The 18661-nt window shown below is 42.0% G+C and overlaps 1 protein-coding gene and 1 pseudogene across 1 annotated transcript in view; both read right to left on the reverse strand.

Annotated features, from left to right (window-relative positions):
• Nucleotides 1-370: 370 nt before the first annotated feature.
• The window catches only part of VEPH1 (ventricular zone expressed PH domain containing 1), a 35942-nt gene continuing 17651 nt past the window's right edge, over nucleotides 371-18661 (reverse strand). The window contains exons 2-3 of the mRNA XM_060149199.1: nucleotides 10280-10495; nucleotides 371-607 (exon numbers count right to left, since the gene is read on the reverse strand). Of these exons, the coding sequence (XP_060005182.1) occupies nucleotides 371-607; nucleotides 10280-10495 (453 nt within the window). The remainder of the gene's footprint in view (nucleotides 608-10279; nucleotides 10496-18661) is intronic.
• On the reverse strand, nucleotides 14058-17204 carry LOC132520761 (THAP domain-containing protein 7-like; annotated as a pseudogene).

The following is an 18661-nucleotide window of genomic DNA, read 5'->3' on the forward strand; positions in this document are numbered from 1 at the left end:
TACACATTCTCTGGTGTATTTTATCTAGCATTTTGTGCTTTTGGAAAACAAAGGATGAAGAGCTTTTCCATCTGCCACCGACAGCAGTGGAACACATTCCACTTAGTACAGACAGGTTCTGCACAGTTGGTAGTTGGACAAGATTACCAGAAGCACGGAAAACACAGTTCTCCAAATGAGACACGAAGAGTTGAGAGGAAGCGTGCGACTCATCTAATGAGTCCAAAGAATTCATCTGCCTGGTGAAGAGACCCTGACTCAGCCAGCTCAAGTAACCTTATCCATGTTCCCCAGCCACCTAGTGGCAAAGCAGAGAATCTAACGTACCTCTCAATACTCAAAGTCTTACTTTCCACAAACCATAACTGCTTCATGAAAATACTTTAAAATGATTGTTAAAACACGTCCCCAAGCTCAGCCGTTGCACCATACCTTGGAGTATGCTCTTTACTATAACCTCTGTGTGATCGGCCAGGAGGTCTGCCTTGGTAATTGCAGCCAGGGACAGGTAGTTGGACATATTCCTGCACAGTTCCTTGTTGCCTCTGTGGAGGAATTTCACTGCAATAGGGATGGCTAATGCCATCACAGGGGGCCGGTTGTAATTCTGAGGAAATATAAGAAATCAACAAATAATAAGTGGTTCATTCTTTATTCATTTATTCATTCATCCGAAAAATATTTATTGAGCTAAGCTCTCAGAGTGCAGCTGTGAAAACACAGGGCCCGCCTTATTTTCCTTGTATTTGGGAACTCTGGGAACTCTTGTTCTTGTTAGGGAGACTTCGAGGCAAACTGGCGCTTAATAGCATAGGCTAATGAGGGCCATGATAAGGAATGTGCAGGGGGATAAGGGAGCAAAAAAGGAGCGCTTAATCCAGTCTGAAGGGGGTGTCAAGGAAGACTTCCTGGAGGAGGTGATGTCTTCCCTGAGACCTGGTGGATGAAGAGGAAATGGCTGGGAGATAGCTAGGAAAGGAGTGGACAAAAGGAAAAGCATGTGTGAAAGCAGAGAGGTGAGAGAACTTGTGCATCTGAGGAACTGTAAATAGTTCAGTATGGATGATGTGGGGTACACATGGGAAAGCTGGGGTAGGAGATGAGAGAGGGGACTGGAGAGGTAAACAGGCTTGATTATGAAAGGTCTGGCACCATGCTAAGGAGCTTGGAATTGATCTTTAGGGTGATCAGGAGTCACTGATGAGAGGAATAACTTAGATTTATACTTGAGAAAAAAAACCTACGGAATGTTGAATCAGTTGCTTCCTGACTGTATGTTAAAAACTAAAGTTTCGACTGAGATTCGGAAGGAAAAAGATGAATGAACGTAAGGCTAAAAACTAAAGGAATTCTGGATCCTGAAATAATTCTCTTTTTGATGTACTTTGTGACTGAACATCAATATCCTTACATACACAATAGTGCCATCAGCATTCAATTACCTAATTAGGGAATACTATTTGGAAAATACAAATTGTTTTCTTACAAATGAATGATATGTCTTCCCTACCATTAACCATTCTAACCATCAACCCCACCCCTTAGGCTAACTATAAAGCAAAAGTTGCACAGTGCACAATTTGTTCAACTTTACATTACTACATTAGAAATAAAAAGTGGTTGTTTTTCTCTGACCGTTCATGTGAAAAATGCTTCTATCTTTCTACCCATAGATTATCCCCTCTAATACCTCCCACAATTCTAGGTTTATGGCAGGTGTTCAATAAACATTTGTCAAGTTGAATAACTAATGAAGAAAATACAAATCTATAGTGGTAGTTATGATTGGGAACACAATGTGGTGGGAAGAAGGAAGGGCAGGTGATGGGGTTGGGAAAGGGCCTGCTGGCTCCCACCTTCTTGCTTGGGTCACCAACTGCCAGCAATGGCCTCCAGTGCCATCCATTTTCAGGGCTAGTTGATTGGGCAGGTGAGTTGTTACACACTCCTTAGCAAATAGGACTTCCACGGCCACCTCCCAGGTACTTCTAATGAAGGCATTTACACCCTTAGCTTCACGGGCCGTCAAATGACTCAGACGCTGACCAACCAGAGAATCACATTTCCAAATGATAAGTTCAGGGATGGGCAAGTTACCCAATTATAATGCAGGAGCCATTCAAGGGCTCTGTGAAAGAGACTCTCTCTCTTCTGTTGTATTCAAAATGCTGAGAATGGAAGATCAAGAGTAGCTGTCAGGGCTTCCCTGGTGGTGCAGTGGTTGGGAGTCCGCCTGCCGATGCAGGGGACGCGGGTTCGCGCCCCGGTCCGGGAGGATCCCACATGCCGTGGAGCGGCTGGGCCCGTGAGCCATGGCCGCTGAGCCTGCGCGTCCGGAGCCTGTGCTCCGCAACGGGAGAGGCCACAACAGTGAGAGGCCCGCGTACCGCAAGAAACAAACCAACAAACAAACGAAAAAAACAGTTTGCCACAAATAAACACTACAGTAAAAAAAAAAAAAAAAGAGTAGCTGTCATTTTGTGACCTCAGTAGGAGAGAATCTGTATGAGATTCAAGGCAACATGGATCTATCTGAGACAAGTTAAGAGAAACATGGTGGCATCATTTGAGCCCCATGTATTAGGCTGTGCCTGAGGCCAGTTCTACCCCTAAATTTTTCTAAGTGAGCCAGTTAAGTCTCTTATGCTTAAACTTTTTTTCTTCCCAGTCCCTAGAAACAAAAATAGACCTGATAAATCCATAATCCATTCCTGTAGTTCCACCCATTTTTCAGATTCAAGGATCAGTCTGACTCCTGAGCAGAGAAAATAGGTATTCAACAACCTAAGTTGATGTCTCACCATGAAGTCAGCCATGATGAAAGCTCTGACTCTATTCCTTGGTGACGAATCATGTGTTTATGTATCAGTTCCACTCAGTAAGTCTCTGTCTTATCCTTCTTAGAGTTCCTAACACCATCTAACTATCAGAACCAGGGCCTGCAGCCAGACTTCTCTCAGATCAGGCTTTATCTAGAGTGTCTCCCCTCCTGGTAATTTAACTGTGCCTGATTAGACTGGGCCATTATTGGAATGATGAGCTGTCAGGCATCCCTGGGAGGCTGGCTGCTCCCCACCCTTCAGCATTAGAAGTCTGCCTGTGTACTTGGCCAGGCCTTACAGAACTGTTTGCATCCACTGAGGGAAACTCACACCGAGGGATTTCCAAAAGGCTGGTGCATGATCAGGTAAGCCAATTTACTCTCTCACAGTGACAGTGTTTTCAGGTCAGACCCTTTCACACCATTAGGAAATCAGGAGCCAGAATACTAACCAGAATGTTCACTCATGGGCACAAGAGCAGCTCAGAGCAAAGGAATATCTTGAGGGCTATTTCATCTACGCCATGGTGAAACCTAACGGTCCTGCCCTACAGCCGAATCCCCATGTCTGGTGATTGGAACTTTCCTCTCCATCAGATTAAGTCTCTACCCACCCTTCACCCCCACCCCCAGACAGTGCTGAGGAAATGTGTCAAAATAATGACCTCATACTGAGCATGCTCTTTTTGTTGACATGCACTTCAGACATGTGGTGTTTAGGAAGCCCGAATGATTTGTCGATTTTCTCTGTTATAATCTTGTTCTATGCCCGCTCCCTTAAGGTTACACTTAAGTTATACTCCAATTTGAACAGAGTATTTCCCAAACGCTTCCGTCTCATCTATCAATTTTCTTGGGTTGCCCCAATCTCTCCATAGTGTGTAGATTTTTGCTAGTTTACCTTTTACATGACATATCTTTGTCCCTGTCATGGCTGCCAAAGCTGTAGTTTTGAGAGTGGAACACAATCACACAATTCTTCTTAGAGCTTTCCAACAAAGAATATCATGGCCCAGTTACTTTATCTTTTCTGTCTTTAGCCAAAACAACTTGCAGCTAGAGAAGTATACGCCTTCCATTGGAGGAAAATGTCTCTAAGCATATTTACCTGTAACGTTTTGAGAAACCACGATGGTGGCATTGGAAGTACAACTCAAGTGTTTCCTACTAATTGTGAACACTGACAGGCATAGTAAAAGATCAGTGAAAATCATATTAACAGCAACTAATGTTTTTAAACCTTGGGAATGAGCTAACGTTTGCCAGCAACAATGAAAGAACAGGCTGTCTTAACCAATTTGGTCATATGTTTTTTACAACAATTCTAGATGTCTTAGGGAAAAATAGTGGGCAGCTATTGAAGTCTTTGAAGTGTGGTTCCACGTGAAAATTATTAAAAAAATTTTTAATGTATAATATCATTATTAAAAAACAAAACTATAACACACTCAATTTTTCTGTTTTCCTCCCACATATGTCATCTGGAAATCTCTCAAATGAGAAGAGAAGTGAAACATTAAGCAAAGAGCAAACAGTTCATATAAACACCAAGTAATTGCCACCAAAGGCTCTCAATCTCTAAACAGCATCTAGACAGTTCCTAGTGTCTCAAGAGACCATGGGCACTAGTGACAGCAACAGGATATGAGTGAGGGGTTGGTAGGCCAAGGTGAGGCTGGGCAAACATGGGTCCTATGGACCTCCTTCTAATGGCTGAGCTTTGCTCTCAGGTGAAGCAAAAGGATTTGCTAATGCAGTAGATCTCAGGCCCCTGAAATTATTTTATCTCTATGATTATCTGGATCCCAGGAATGCTAATGGTATACATGCAGACAAAGCCCCTGTGATTGCTCATACAAATAAACCACTTTAACAGCAACTGTTAATGCCAGAGCTTATGCTACATCTTGCCCCTCCATGCAGATGTGAGCATGATGGCATGTGTATCTTCTTACGCACAATTCAATACTCAGTACTCAGGGAACAATTCAGTGTAGTACAAGGTAGCAATAAAGACTTGCTCATAGGGACAGTTATATCTAGCAGTAGAAGCAAAACAAGAGGGCTTTGTTCTACAGATGCCAAGAATTCTATTTCTTGACTAGATTAGCACCAATTTGAGCTGTTGGTGGAGATTTTCCTTTGGAAAATGCACTTTGGGAAGGTTTCCCAGTGTTTTATAATTGAAAAGAATAAAGCTAAGTAAAAGAGATAGATATCTGAGGTGATAGCAACTAAAAAGCTCTTTGGTCTCAGGCCTTGAATTCAACTAAGAGCCGTAAAAGAGTAATCTCAAGAAATATTAAATACCATATATTAAAATGGTTATTTTATTGTCTTTCATCCCCATCATGGATCAGATAAATCAAATTTTGGATTTATATATAAAATGCTTGGTTCTTAGAAGCATGGCTATATATAAAATCTAAATGGCATCCACTTAAGTTTTCCCAGTGTATTTTCTGACAGGCAATAAGGGAGTGGGTCTCAGGAACCTGGGGGGTAGGGGGGTGTCCCAATCTCCTCCCATTTCATGCCCCTGTCTTATGCAGCATTAAGTGAGGAAATGGTACTGGAGCCCACTCTGGGGTGAAGCACGGCTAGTACAAAAGCCAGAGGGCAGTCAGGTCTCCTGAGCTACTCATGTGTTCATTTGTCCATTAATTAATTCATTCAGTAAATATGATCTTGAGCACCTACTATGTGCCATTCACTGTTCTAGGTGATGGGACCATATCAGTGAATAAAACTAAGCTTCTATTTTGGCCAGGGGGAGACAGGCAATGAACGATGGCTAAAATAAATAATTAAATGACAAAGTGTTGATGCTATTTTAGAGTTTCCTGCAGATGATAATGATGACAATACCAACCAGAGCTAATCCTCATACAGCACTTCCTGTGTCTTAAATATTTTATGTCTATTTTTTAATGTCTATCCATCTAATCCTCACAACAAACTCATGAGGCAGCTACTCTTACCTTCATTTTATAGATGAGGAAATTAGGGCACAGAAAGATGAAATGCCCAAGATCACCCTGCCAGTAAATGGTAAAGCTGGGATTGCCTATTGAATAAACTTCTAGATGAACATGACCAGTCCTGCCTCTGAGAGCTGAAAAGGAAATGCTCTCAACATTGCCTAAGGCATTTTGCATGCCAGCCAGGGACAGATTTTGAATCTTCATGCAGCATTAACTGGGGAAGAGGAAATAAGAAAACTGAAGCGTGGAATCAAGGTGAATGGATAGTGGGGGGTCCTTCTATAAAGAAGGAAAAACAGATACTTTCGCATTTTCCCACAGTGAATTTGGTGGCTATTTCATTCTTCCCTCCTCCCTGCTTTGGCTATCTCCCTCTTCAAATGATCAACAACAGTGTGAGAAGATGTGGAGGAAGAGATAAAAGCCAGAGCTTACTTGGCATTAGCTCTGCTAAGCGATTTGGTTGGTTGGGGAAGAGGCTGAAACCACTATAACTTGTACTGAGGAGAAAACCAGGCATTGGCTCTCAACATCATGATGGTTGGTCTGTCAGTTCTCTAGAATTTCATTCTAGCCCATCAGTTATGTCAGTAATTACAACCCCCTTGAGATGCATGTGTATTTTCTTCAACCCTCTTCAGGTTTGGATTTATCCTAGAATGTAATGTGCTTTGTGGAGGGGGAGAGGGGTATCTACTCTTTCAGGATTTTTCTACAGGCAAACAAATAAGCATTGGCCAACTCCATATAGAACCCTGGTCAGAGGAAGCTGTGGTTTGAAATAGGTACTTCCAGATAGTGGCTGGATCACAAATGGAGATTGCTTTTATAATAAAATTGTTCTTCGTGAGCAGCAAGTATTGTTATGCCCATTTTACAGATGGCAGAACAGAGGCTTGGAGAGATGAAATAACTTGCCAATCTCTCACTGATACAAGACCAAGAGTATCTGATTCTAAGGCCCTCAAGCTCTAAAGCCTTTTGTTCTACCTCTCAGCATCTCCTAAGGGAGTCAGAATTTCAGACTAGGAGGTGATCTGAGAGCTCACCTGATTCATCCTTCATTTTACAGAAGTCTAAGGACACAGGGTGGGATGGCAGGATAGTATCACCCACCACAAAAGAAACCAGAACTCACAAGTGCATGCCTCATACATGTACAGATTCTGCACTGAGGAAGGTATAGAAGGTGAATTCTGAAAACTTTAAAACTATTTTGAGGTAAATGTTGCAAGTTCATACAGTTAGGACCAAGAAAAGAAAGCAGTATAACCACTAATTATTAAAAGTAGAATAGGGGGCTTCCCTGGTGGTGCAGTGGTTGGGGGTCCGCCTGCCGATGTGGGGGATGCGGGTTCGTGCCCCAGTCCGGGAGGATCCCGCGTGCCGCGGAGCAGCTGGGCCCGTGGGCCGTGGCCGCTGGAGCCTGTGCTCCGCGGCAGTGAGAGGCCTGCGTACCGCAAAAAAAAAAAAAAAAAAGATATAAAAGTAGAATAGGAATGGTCATCTGAAGTAGGTTTGAGTGTAGGTTGAAAAAGGAAATTTAGGGGAAAAAAAAGGTTTTTTCTTGTGTGTGTGTGAACATATTTAGCTTCAAATGACAGCAAAGTGGCCAGAAAAAAAAAAATGTTTAAGAATACGGGCAGAAGAACTGGTGGGCCCTTGCTTGAGCAGGTTGTGTGAGGCTGGGATTGCTTATCTTGGGAGGTAAGGTGGGCGGAGAGGGAATCTTTGTGTGTGTGTAGCTAAAAATGTTAAGTGGTTGACTTTAAAGTTGACCTACTGTTTTATTTTACTGAAAAAACAAAACAGAATATGAGTCATCTGGATTTCTACATGTTTCCCACAAGAACCTATTTTACAAGTAGGACAAAATCTTCTTTTCAATATTTACCGCAGGCCAAAATGTTCCCCTTAAAATCTGATTGAAAGCTAAATGCCAAAGCTGCAACCACAGGCTTGCCTTTGGTTCGTGGGAAATGACTTTCTGGGACCACACCCCTAGGGGTAGCCTGGACAAATTGCTGCACTTTGCTCTGAAAAAGGCAAGTTTACATTTAGGGCTTTCCATCTTCCATTATTACACCTTCTGCCTGCTCAGAGGGCACACAATGGACGCCCTGTGACCACACTGGCCCTACAGGTTAGAATCTCCCACTCCTGTGACTCACTTGTCCCTCTCAACCAAGACGCCTAACCCTTAGCCCTTTTCTCTGTCCTTTCCCAAAATGTCAGTGCTTGTCCTCAGGGCCCTGCTCTCAACAATCTTACAAACTCATTCTCATTGATCAGCAGTGAGTTTCACGTTTTTATTTGCTCCCCACCATCCCCTTTTTAAAGTAGGAGACATAATGCCTTACCCAGAATGAAACACTCCTTTATGTTAGACTTTGGGGCATTTTGGAAGGTCAGCCTGCTTAGTTCTCTGATCTGGGTCTCATTTCACAAATTTGGACTTTTGTACAATCTGTTTTGTCTACTTGGAATGTTCTCTCACTCCACTTTTCCTACCTGGTAAAATTCCCGATAATTGCTCATAACCCTTTCAAATTCGATCTCCATCCAGAAAGCCTTCCAGACTCTCTAGAACTGTACCAACACAGGAGCCGAGTGAACCTACTGAGCCCCTGAATTGTGACCAGTGCAAAGTAACACATGCTAACACACACAATGGATTTATGAGACTTAGTAGACAAAACAAGTAAAACATCTCATTAATTTTTACACTTATTACATGTTGAAATAATGTTTTGGATATACTGGGTTAAGGAAAATATAATATCAAATCAATTTAATCTGTTTTCACCTCTTTTTAATATGGCTATTAGAAAATTTTAAATTCCATATGTGGCTAATGTTTGTAGCTTGCATTGTATTTCTGTTGGACAGTGCTGCTGGAATCTAGACCAGTGGTTTTGAAATCACAGGGGGAGCTGGAGAATCGGGCTGATTTATGAGTTTCTGTCTGAATGTCTGTTGGAGTGGCACTTTGGAGTGAAATAATCTAGGTTTCTGATGTATTTCAATAACATAGTCAAGAATAATCAACAAACTAGTGGTTGCCTGTGGAGGGGAGGAGGGGCGACATAGGGGTAGGGGAGTGGGATGTATAAACTATTGAGTGAAAGATAGGCTCAAGGATGTATTGTGCAACATTGGGAATATAGCCAATATTTTGTAATAACTATAAATGGAGTGTAACCTTTAAAAATTGTATAAAAAATAAATAAAATTTAAAAATTAATAAATACTCAAGATAAAAATAGAAGAATAATCAATGAAGAAAAGGTGTGTTAGGTCTTTATTATATCCAAAAGCATTAATCTTCCATTAATTTCGCTGAAATTCCCATTTCCTCCCCTCCCATCTCTAACCCTGGGGACAAAGGAAAAACAGTATGATAGTGTGTGGAGACTCTTTTGTTCAGTTGACCAGTCCTGGAACTGAGCAGACAAAATGCAATATGCTTCAGTTAAACACAGACAACTGTGAGGAAAAACAGAAGAAAGGAAGCTAATATTAGCTGCTACACACAGTGCTAAACACTTTAACATAGCTGGAATTTCCTGACCTATGCTCAATAGAACACTAGTTCTGAGGGATGCTCATAAACGTTGTGTTGGGGTGAGATGGGGAAGGAAGTTACATGGTCAAATCAGACTGCAAAATGCTGTTCTAAACAATTAACCAGCTTTCTTTATTGCAGAACTTTTCAGAGCTTTTAATGTGCTATGAAACATTGTGACAGCTCAAAAGGGAAAAACTGAATTCAGTGTTTCCCAACTTATTTGACCACAGAATTCTTTTTAAAGAAACAACTATCAACATTACTGGTTGGTAAAATTTGTCACAATGTCACTTCATATGCATTTTGTAGGGAGGAAACCGTGGCTTAGAAGTTATGTGACTTGTCCAACATTTTAATTTTAGATAATTATTTCATGGCTAAGCCAAAATTCCAAATTCATGTTTATGCCAAAGGAAAGAACTTAAACATGGTCAGAACAGGCAAATATTATTATAATGGAAAATTCACAGTACATACAGAAATGCACTTAAAAATGACTTAGCCGCTTCTCTCCACATATTCCAAGCTCACTGCCCCTCAACTCAGACTCTACCCCCTCTTTGGTCTCCTTTTCTGAATTTTCCAATGTTCCTCATTTGGACCTGGACACACAGTGCTTTACTGTTAGCTTTTTATATGTACACGTCTTATCTCTCCAAATAGATCAGAGCTTGCTGTGGTGTTACTTTGAATTCCCCTCAGTGTGTCTTGCATACAGTAGGGGCTCAGTACAACCTTCCCGGTTTATTAATTACCAGCCTGCTCAGCTTAGCTACTGATGGTTGGTGGTGTCTTTTTACAGTATCTGAATGCTACAGAAACATTGGCTCTCGGTTCAGAGACACCACGTGCTCACCTAAGCTGCCAAGCCGGTCTCAAATAGCATGATGCTGAACACTGACGTACCTGTAAAATGCAACTCATGATATCAGACGCGATTTTTGCGTGGGGAGTGTCTTCGTCTTTCCCGGACGGTCTCAGGTTGTGTTCCAGGCAGGAGTCCCAGAGCCCCACAAGGGCCTTTGCATGCTTTTCAATCGACTCTGTTTCTCTGATGGCTGTTGTGATTCGTGTGATACAGATTTCAACCACTGCTTGGTCATTGTTATTGGTTTGGTAATCCTGTTTGAAAGAAAACCTTCATGTTAAATAATACTCTGGAAAGTTATCCTTTGAAGGACCTACAAAATATGAACTCAGTCACTTAGCAAATGGGTGTGCCACACTGCGGCTTTTAAAGGATGAGGTTGTAAAGCCCAATGCAATACCTCCTTCTTTGGAGATGAGTACTTTGTGTACTAGGCAGATTTGCAAACGTGCTAAAATGGAGCAGGTTTGTACTATCCCAGATACACAGACAGGGAGCAGAGAGAGTCCAAAGGAGCTTAATTATTCACTTGCACGTGGGTTCAAATTTCAGGCTATTTCCGTTTCTAAGTTCATTAGAGGTCAGGGTTTACTTTTTGCTCTGACATTTCAGCAACTTTTGTGAAATGTTTCAAATTACTCTCCAATTTCCCCTCAGGAGTGTTCTCTCTCTTTCTGCACATAACAAAACTTATCATTTCATCTCTTCCTTTTCAATTCAAATAACTACCAAGTCCATTGTAGCTCTCCCCAACCAAATTTCCTTCCACTCTCCTATTCTAATTCTTCCTCAAATACCTAATGATCTTTATGGAGAGGTAATATGACCCTTCAAAAAATCTAAATGTGAAAAATAGGTCCATCACTTTAACTTGGAAAATTGGCCTGTGAACTCTGTGTGGTGGATTGGTAAAACTGAACACAAAACAGAGCAGGGAAGAGCTTAGACTCTTGCACCATCATGTGCCATTAGAGCCAGGAAGTGGTGGGGCTTTCCTGTCCAACTGCAGGCTCTAGCTTGATCTTTTTTCTACTCTTACAACTAATGTTGCAGTAAATATCTTGTGCGTGAAGCCCTCTCCATGCTGTAGATTATGTATAGTCCAGATTCACCAGAAGTGGAAATTTCTGAGACAAAACTCAGGAACATTTTAAGGCTCATGATACATACTGCCAAACTATTTTCCAGAAAGGTCTTACTGATTTATACTCCCATCAGTTGGGTTAAAGCGAGCTCTGCCCATTGTACCTTTGCAAGAACACAGTATTTTTAATTTTTGCTAATTTGATCGGTGAAAAACAGTATCTCATTGCTGTTTTCCTTGGAATTTCTTGATCAGAAGTAAGGTTGAATATTTTCACACGTTTAATTTGTCATTTGTATTTCCTCCTTTGGGAATTGCCCACTGTATCTTATGTCTATTTTTCCTTAAATGACTTCATTTTTTTTTTTTTTGGTCCTTCTTTGGTGAAATAATATCTTTTTCTACTAAGGATATTATGGCATATTGGTTGTGAATATGTCCCCATGTTACATTATTTTTAGTTGTTTTGCTGCTCTTATTGACATGCTAAGGTTTTAGATAGCCAAATCTATCAGTCTTTGGGGACTTTATTGTTTCTCCTTTTTTTAATTGGAAATTAAAGTTAGTTAAATTATTTAGTTTTTTGAAAAGATAATACATGGACATGGTACAAAAGACACAAAAGATTTACACTGAAAAGCTAGGCTCCCCTTCACCTCAGTTCCCTTCCCTGGGGAAACCATGCTCACCAATTTCTCACGTATTTGACAGATGTACTCTATGCTCATACAAATCTCCATCTACATGCACTCCTTCCTTCCTTCCTTCCTTCCTTCCTCCCTCCCTCCCTCCCTCCCTCCCTCCCTCCCTTTCTTTGTGATTCCTTTAATAGCTTTTTATTAACTTCATGTTTTCTTTATTCAAAGGTTTAATAAAAATTTACCTGGAGACTTCCCTGGTGGTCCAGTGGCCAGGACTCCACACTTCCAATGCAGGGAGCCCAGGTTTGATCCCTGGTCAGGGAACTAGATCTCACATGCCACAACTAAGAGTTCACATGCTGCAACTAAAAGATCCCGCACGTGGTAACGAAAATCCTGCATGCCACAACTAAGATCCGGCACAGCCAAATAAATAAATAAATATTTTTTAAAAATTTACCTGTATTTTTTCTACATTAAAAAAACAACTCAACAACATTTAATGTTTAGTATTTTAGAAATTAATCTTTTAACCATTCACTTAGCTCTTGAGTCTATCTGGCATTTATGGAAGTAAGTAAAGATGTTCATTTTCTACGAATTAGCTCATCTAATTTTCCCATCATTATTCACTGAATAATGCATTTCCTAGTTATTGTTTTATGTGTATATCAGGTTCTAATTCAGGGCTGTCTCTTCTGTTTACTTGTTCAATTTTTTTTTTTTTTTTGTCTCTCGTAAGTATTTGTCATAGGTTTGCTCCATTAAAGCCACAGCAGTGCTACCTACACACAAACCTTGCCACACAGTCCCCACTCGTGGGTTCCAGTCCGCGGTCTCCTGGAGCTGAGGCCTGGCCATGCCACCAGAGGCCTCAGGATCAGCCAGTCTTGCCTGGTTCTCTGTTCATGCCAGCAGCTCCCCACCCCTACCGGGGGTGCCCCCGCCAGGTAGTTGGAAGGCCGGTGGGAGGAATGCAGGCCGACTTCCGGCCTCTCCCCACCGGAGCGGAGCCCTGGGGGGCTGGAGCCGGCTCTCCCGGCCCCTCTGTGGCTGCCTTGCTCCTGGGCTGCACTGGAGGCTCCTGCCTGGGCCGGGAAAGCGAGGGCAGGCCACCCCACCGGGTCCTTCCCTGTCCCGGCAGAAGGTGCTGAGAGTCCAGCCCGGTGCAGAAGCCACCACTCTGCCTCCCTTCTGGGAACAAGCGCCCTTCTGCCCCAGCTGCCAGGAAGCCACTTTAGGGAAAGATGGTCTACCTTCTGGGCCTTAGAGTTCGTTTCCTGCCTCTGGTTGTGCCCCGCGTAAATGCAGCACCTGCCACTCCTCAGGCCTTGCTGAAGAGTCCCGGGTGCCGTGTGCTGGTGACCGGGTGGCCCTGAGGCGATGGGAGTTCACCTGTAGCCACCTGCAAGCTAGCAGCCGGCGGTGCAAGATGCGCCTCAGCTGGCCTCAGAGTTTGGGCTCGGGAACCACCTGTGAACCCTGCTCTGCGTCCGCCTCCTGTAATGGCCGTTCCACTCTCCCAGACATAATGTGAATCAATGAAGTTGTACTCCGAGGGCCCCCAAAAGCAAATTTCACAACACCGTGTGGCTGTTTCCAGGACTAGAAAGAATTCAGTGGTGCTCTTGGGGCCGTTGTGGCCGAGGCCCAAGAGGCAGAGGTCACGTGTGCTGTACGTCACCTCACACACTTACCTGATGACCACAGGTGAGGGGAAGCCTTCCACATTCCAGCTGAACTGAAGGAAAATGAGGACACAGGTCGAGGCCAGGATGGCTGCCCACGTGCCTGTCCCTCTGCTCCCCACATGCCTCATCCCTGCCCTCCAGGGACCAGAAAGGTCATTGTAGGGCCCTCACTACTTGCCAAGCATAGCAGCCTCAGGAGGTCAGTAATCGTCATTCTTGGGTTTTTCCGATGAGACAGGCCTGGTGGTGAGTGGGGAGCTGAGCCAGAGAGCAGGGCTTCCTTCTAGAATCCCATTTATTTTGGCATCTGGCAGGTCTGGTGAACGCAGCTCAGGTCAGGTCCCTCTCCAGGAGGATTCTGAGTTTGGCAGAGGCTGGACCCTGACGGGCAGCCCCTCGCTCAGGCCACGCTGCGGTTTAGCTGCATGGCAAAGTCCTGCGCATACTCCTGCACAGTCCGGCGGGCAGCCGCCTGGGCCCTCTTCTCCCGCGCCGCCCCTGCTGCAGCTTGGTCAGCCTCTGCTCCCGCCGCTTGCAGGCCTGCAGCTGGCGCTGGGCCTTCTCCAGGGCGTCAGGTGCGGCCTCAGCCCGCCGCTTCCAGAGCAGGCCGCTGCCCATCCGGTCGCTGGGCTCGTTTTGGATGGAGGCTCCGGCGGGTGGCGGGAGGCGCAGCACGCAGGCCGAGGGGTAGGCGGTCCTCGGCTCCAGAGGCGACGGCTGCCGGTTCCCGCTTGGGTGCCGGATCAGTGCTGCGGCCCGCTTCATCTGCCTGGGCGCCCAGGGGCCCCAAGAGGTCTGAGAAGGCGCTACTGAGGCGAGCCTCCAGCCTCTCAGCGGGGGAGGTAGGCAAAGCGGCAGGGGCTGACGCCTCTTCCGCCGGAAGGCAGGTGACGTCAGGAGGTGGAGGCGGAGAAGTTGGCATTGTGGGCCCTTGGCCCTCAGAGCAGTGCTTACTGCGTGGCGGGAGCTGGCTGACTTTAGGAGGTCCAAGTGGGTAACTGTGCCCCTGGGTCCTGGTCGTTGGGCGGAACTTGGAGAAGCACTCAGATATTGTGGGAACTGCTCCCTCCTTCAGCCTGTGATACCCACTGATTCCCACCAGTTCAAAGCAGTTCTCCTCAAAGTGTTTGAAGCAGATGTACTCGGGTGCCGGGTCCCACAGGCCCTGGCCACTGGGGTCCAGGCACTGGTAGTTGGCCAGCCACAAGCCTCGCCTCTGGTTGTCCTTCTTGGGAAGCCTGTTGAAGAAGATGCCACGGTTGCACGTCTCGCATGTGTCCCACGTGCACTTCCCTGCACGGAGCAGTGATGGGACGTGGTTTCACCATTGTTGCGCTGAAGTCTGGCGAGGTGTCATACCAAGCCGTTTAGCTTGTCTTCTTTTTTTAAAAAAATTTATTAATTTTATTTACTTTATTTTTGGCTGCGTTGGGTCTTCGTTGCTGAGGGCAGGCTTTCTGTGGTTGCCGCGAGCGGGGGCTACTCTTCCTTGCGGTGCACGGGCTTGTCATTGCGGTGGCTTCTCTTGTTGTGGAGCGCAGGCTCTAGGCGCGTGGGCTTCAGTAGTTGTGGCACGTGGGCTCAGTAGTTGTGGTGCACGGGCTTAGTTGCTCTGCAGCATGTGGGATTTTCCCGGACCAGGGCTCAAACCCATGTCCCCTGCATTGGCAGGCAGATTGTCAACCACTGCGCCACCAGGGAAGCCCTCTAGCCTTCTTAATTGTAGTATTTTTTCTGATCATTCTCTTGGGTTTACTAGAAAGATTTCTGTATTGTATCTGTACCTTTTATATATCTCACGGCTTATTGTGTCAGCTAGAATTTCCTAAGCTATTTCACATAAAAAGGATAAACGAAAGAATGCGGTTTAGTTTCTGGTTTTAGTTCCTGATTTTTGATATATACAATTTTATGGCCAAAAGCAAGAAAATACTGTGTTTTAAATCATATAGATGCACCACTTTCTATTTTGAAAGTTTAAATATTTGTTTTAATTTTTTTCATGTCCTTTCAGCATCTATAGAGGTAACCAAGCATTTTTTTCCTTACCTGGCTTATGGATGTGAAGTGTTACGTTATCATATAGTATGAAATTTCCGGATATTAATCCATCACCATATTCCTAGAATGAACATCACTTGGTTTGGTGGACTGTTTATTATATTTTCTTTTACCTTTCTCCTTTGTTGGTGAGTGTATTTTTAATTTTAATGCAGCAGACTTATTACTTGTGCCAGAACCTATATAGCAAATAGGTACTTATAGAGCCAAGTCATAGAGAAAAATGGAATATTAGAGGGCAAATAAGTGATGCTGACTTTTCCAAAAATCTCTGCAGCAACAGAAAAACCGAAACCATCCTTAGGGGAGAAAAATAACAGAGAACACCATTGGGCTAAAATCACTATCTTTGGCCATAATTGTTCTTGTAAAAAGCAGTTATTTTAATGGCATCATCTTCAAATATGAAGCAGCATCATATTGGTTACTTTATGTAATAAAGGGAATATACATAAAATCAGATGAAACAGAACCAATACCATAGACAGAAGGAAGCCTGTATTCCAACTGTAAATGCTAAGATGGTTAATATGATTGCTCCATAACATCTTCTCTAAGCTCTCTGGACTCCAAGAAGAGGAGGAAATTGTGTACCACAGTGCTTCCAGAACATATAATCGTACCTGGTACATAGTTGATGCCCAGTAAAGGTTCATTAGTTTTATTCATTTATTTAATTTGTAAAAAATTGAAGTATAGTTGATATATATATCACAATGTACAATATTATGTTAGTTTCAGGTGTGTTAGTTTCAGGTGTACAGCATAGTGGTTCAGTATTTTTGCAGATTATATTCCATTATAGGTTATTATAAGATAATGGGTATAATGCTATATAGTAAATCCTTGTTGCTTATCTGTTTTATATATAGTGATTTATATCTGTTAATCCCATACCCCTGATTTGTCCCTCCCTTCTTCCCTCTCCCCTTTGATATCCACAAGTTTGTTTTCTATGTTTGTGAGTTTGTTTCTGTCTTGTATACATTCATTTGTATTATTTTTTTAGATTCCACATGTAAGTGATATCATATAGTATTTGTATTTCTCTGACTTATTTCACTAAGCATAATATTCTCATTGGTTTTAATTGAATAGGAAAGAAGATTTTGTTGGCACTAATTTTCAGAATTTAATTATGTGAAAAAATATATTTATGAATCTTAATTTAAAATTTAATTTAAAAAGTAGGAAATAAGAAAAAAGTCTCCCTTTTCCCCTACTCATTACCCTCCCACAAAGAACCAAGTTATTACTTTCTTGTGTATCCTTACAAAGACTTTATATACATATTCAAGCAAATGTACATATGTACGTAGAGAAATATATGATACACATACATACGTGCATATACATATATACTCCCCCACTCCTTATTTTACACACAAATGGTAGCAAAATGGACATACACATCTGCATCTTGCTTTCTCACTTCATACTGAATCTTGGAGATCTTTTCAAACTAACATATGAAGAGTTTCGCCATTCACGTTTATGGTAGGATAGTATACCAATGTAAGGAGGTACCATAGTGTATTTAATTTGCCCCCTATTGATGAACATTTAGGCAGTTTCCAGTCTTTGGAATTATGAAAAATGTTGCATTGTCTAACTTCATATGCAAGTTACTTCACACTTACAGGAGCATGTGCATAGAACAAATTCCTATAAGTGGAAGTAGATTGGTGTCTCTCCATTACTCTTCTGTTTTATATTTTTTCTTGGTTGTTATTATCACTACTGTGAGTACTACTACTGCTACACAGAGGAGCTATAGAATCATCTTGCCTAGTTCAGAAAGAAAATTTCTGATGATGTTTTTATTAAAATATTTCAACTAATTTAGGGATAACTGACATATTTATGATGCTGAGTTTCCTATGTAAGAATATAGCATGCCTCTCTACTTTTCAGGTACACTTTTGTGTCCCTCAGAAAGATTTTAAAGATTTCTTAATCTAGAGCATACACATTTATTCATGCAGATTATTTATATATCTAGATACTTTATCTTACTGTTGACATTCTAAATTGGTTCTTCTTGGTGACTATTTCCACTAACTGGTTATTGTTATATAAAATCTACCAATTTCTGAACACTAATTTAATACCCTACCAATTCACTGAATTCTTTTAATGTTAGAGTGTTTTCAGTTGATCCTCTTGGATTTCCAGTTATGTTCTCATGTTATTTGCAAAAGATGGCAATTTTACCTACTCCTTTTTAAACTTTTTGCTAATTTTATCTTATTAATTGTTTTGGCTAGAATCTCTAGAAAAATGTAAAAGAATTACATTATACTAGAAAGTCTTGTACAGTTCCTAACTTTAAGGAAAATACTCCTAGAATTTCTCTAGTAAGTATTATGCTGTTTTTTTGTGATGTTAAGATATATTTTATAATGTTAAGAAACAGCATAAACAGCATTATGCTGTTTTTTTATAATGTTAAGAAAGTACCAATCTATTCCTGTTTTATTGAATTTATTTTAATCAAGAATGGATAATGAATTTCATTAAATGCCTTTTTAGAATTTATAGATATATTATTTTTGCCCTTAGATCTATTAATATGATAAATTATAGACACAAATTTCCTAATGTCAGTTATCTTTGCATTCCTGGAATATATCCTATTGCATCCTGGGAAATTAATTTTTTAATGTGCTACTGGGTTTGGTTTATTAATATTTTATTTAATAATTTTGCATCAATATTTGAGGGATTTGTCTTTATCTTTGTCAGGTTTCATACCAACTTTATGACAATTTCACAAAAAGATTTTGGAAGATCTTTCTTATAGCCTTATTTAAATTTTTTTACTTTCATGTATTATGGCCCAAGAGAAGTGAATTAAAATTTCCTACAACTAATGTATCTTATCTTTTTTTCCTGGTATCTCCTAAAGTTTTCATTTTATGAATATTGTTGCTATATAATTTG

The sequence above is a fragment of the Lagenorhynchus albirostris genome, chromosome 5 (assembly GCF_949774975.1).
Source record: "Lagenorhynchus albirostris chromosome 5, mLagAlb1.1, whole genome shotgun sequence".
Lineage (NCBI taxonomy): Eukaryota > Metazoa > Chordata > Mammalia > Artiodactyla > Delphinidae > Lagenorhynchus > Lagenorhynchus albirostris.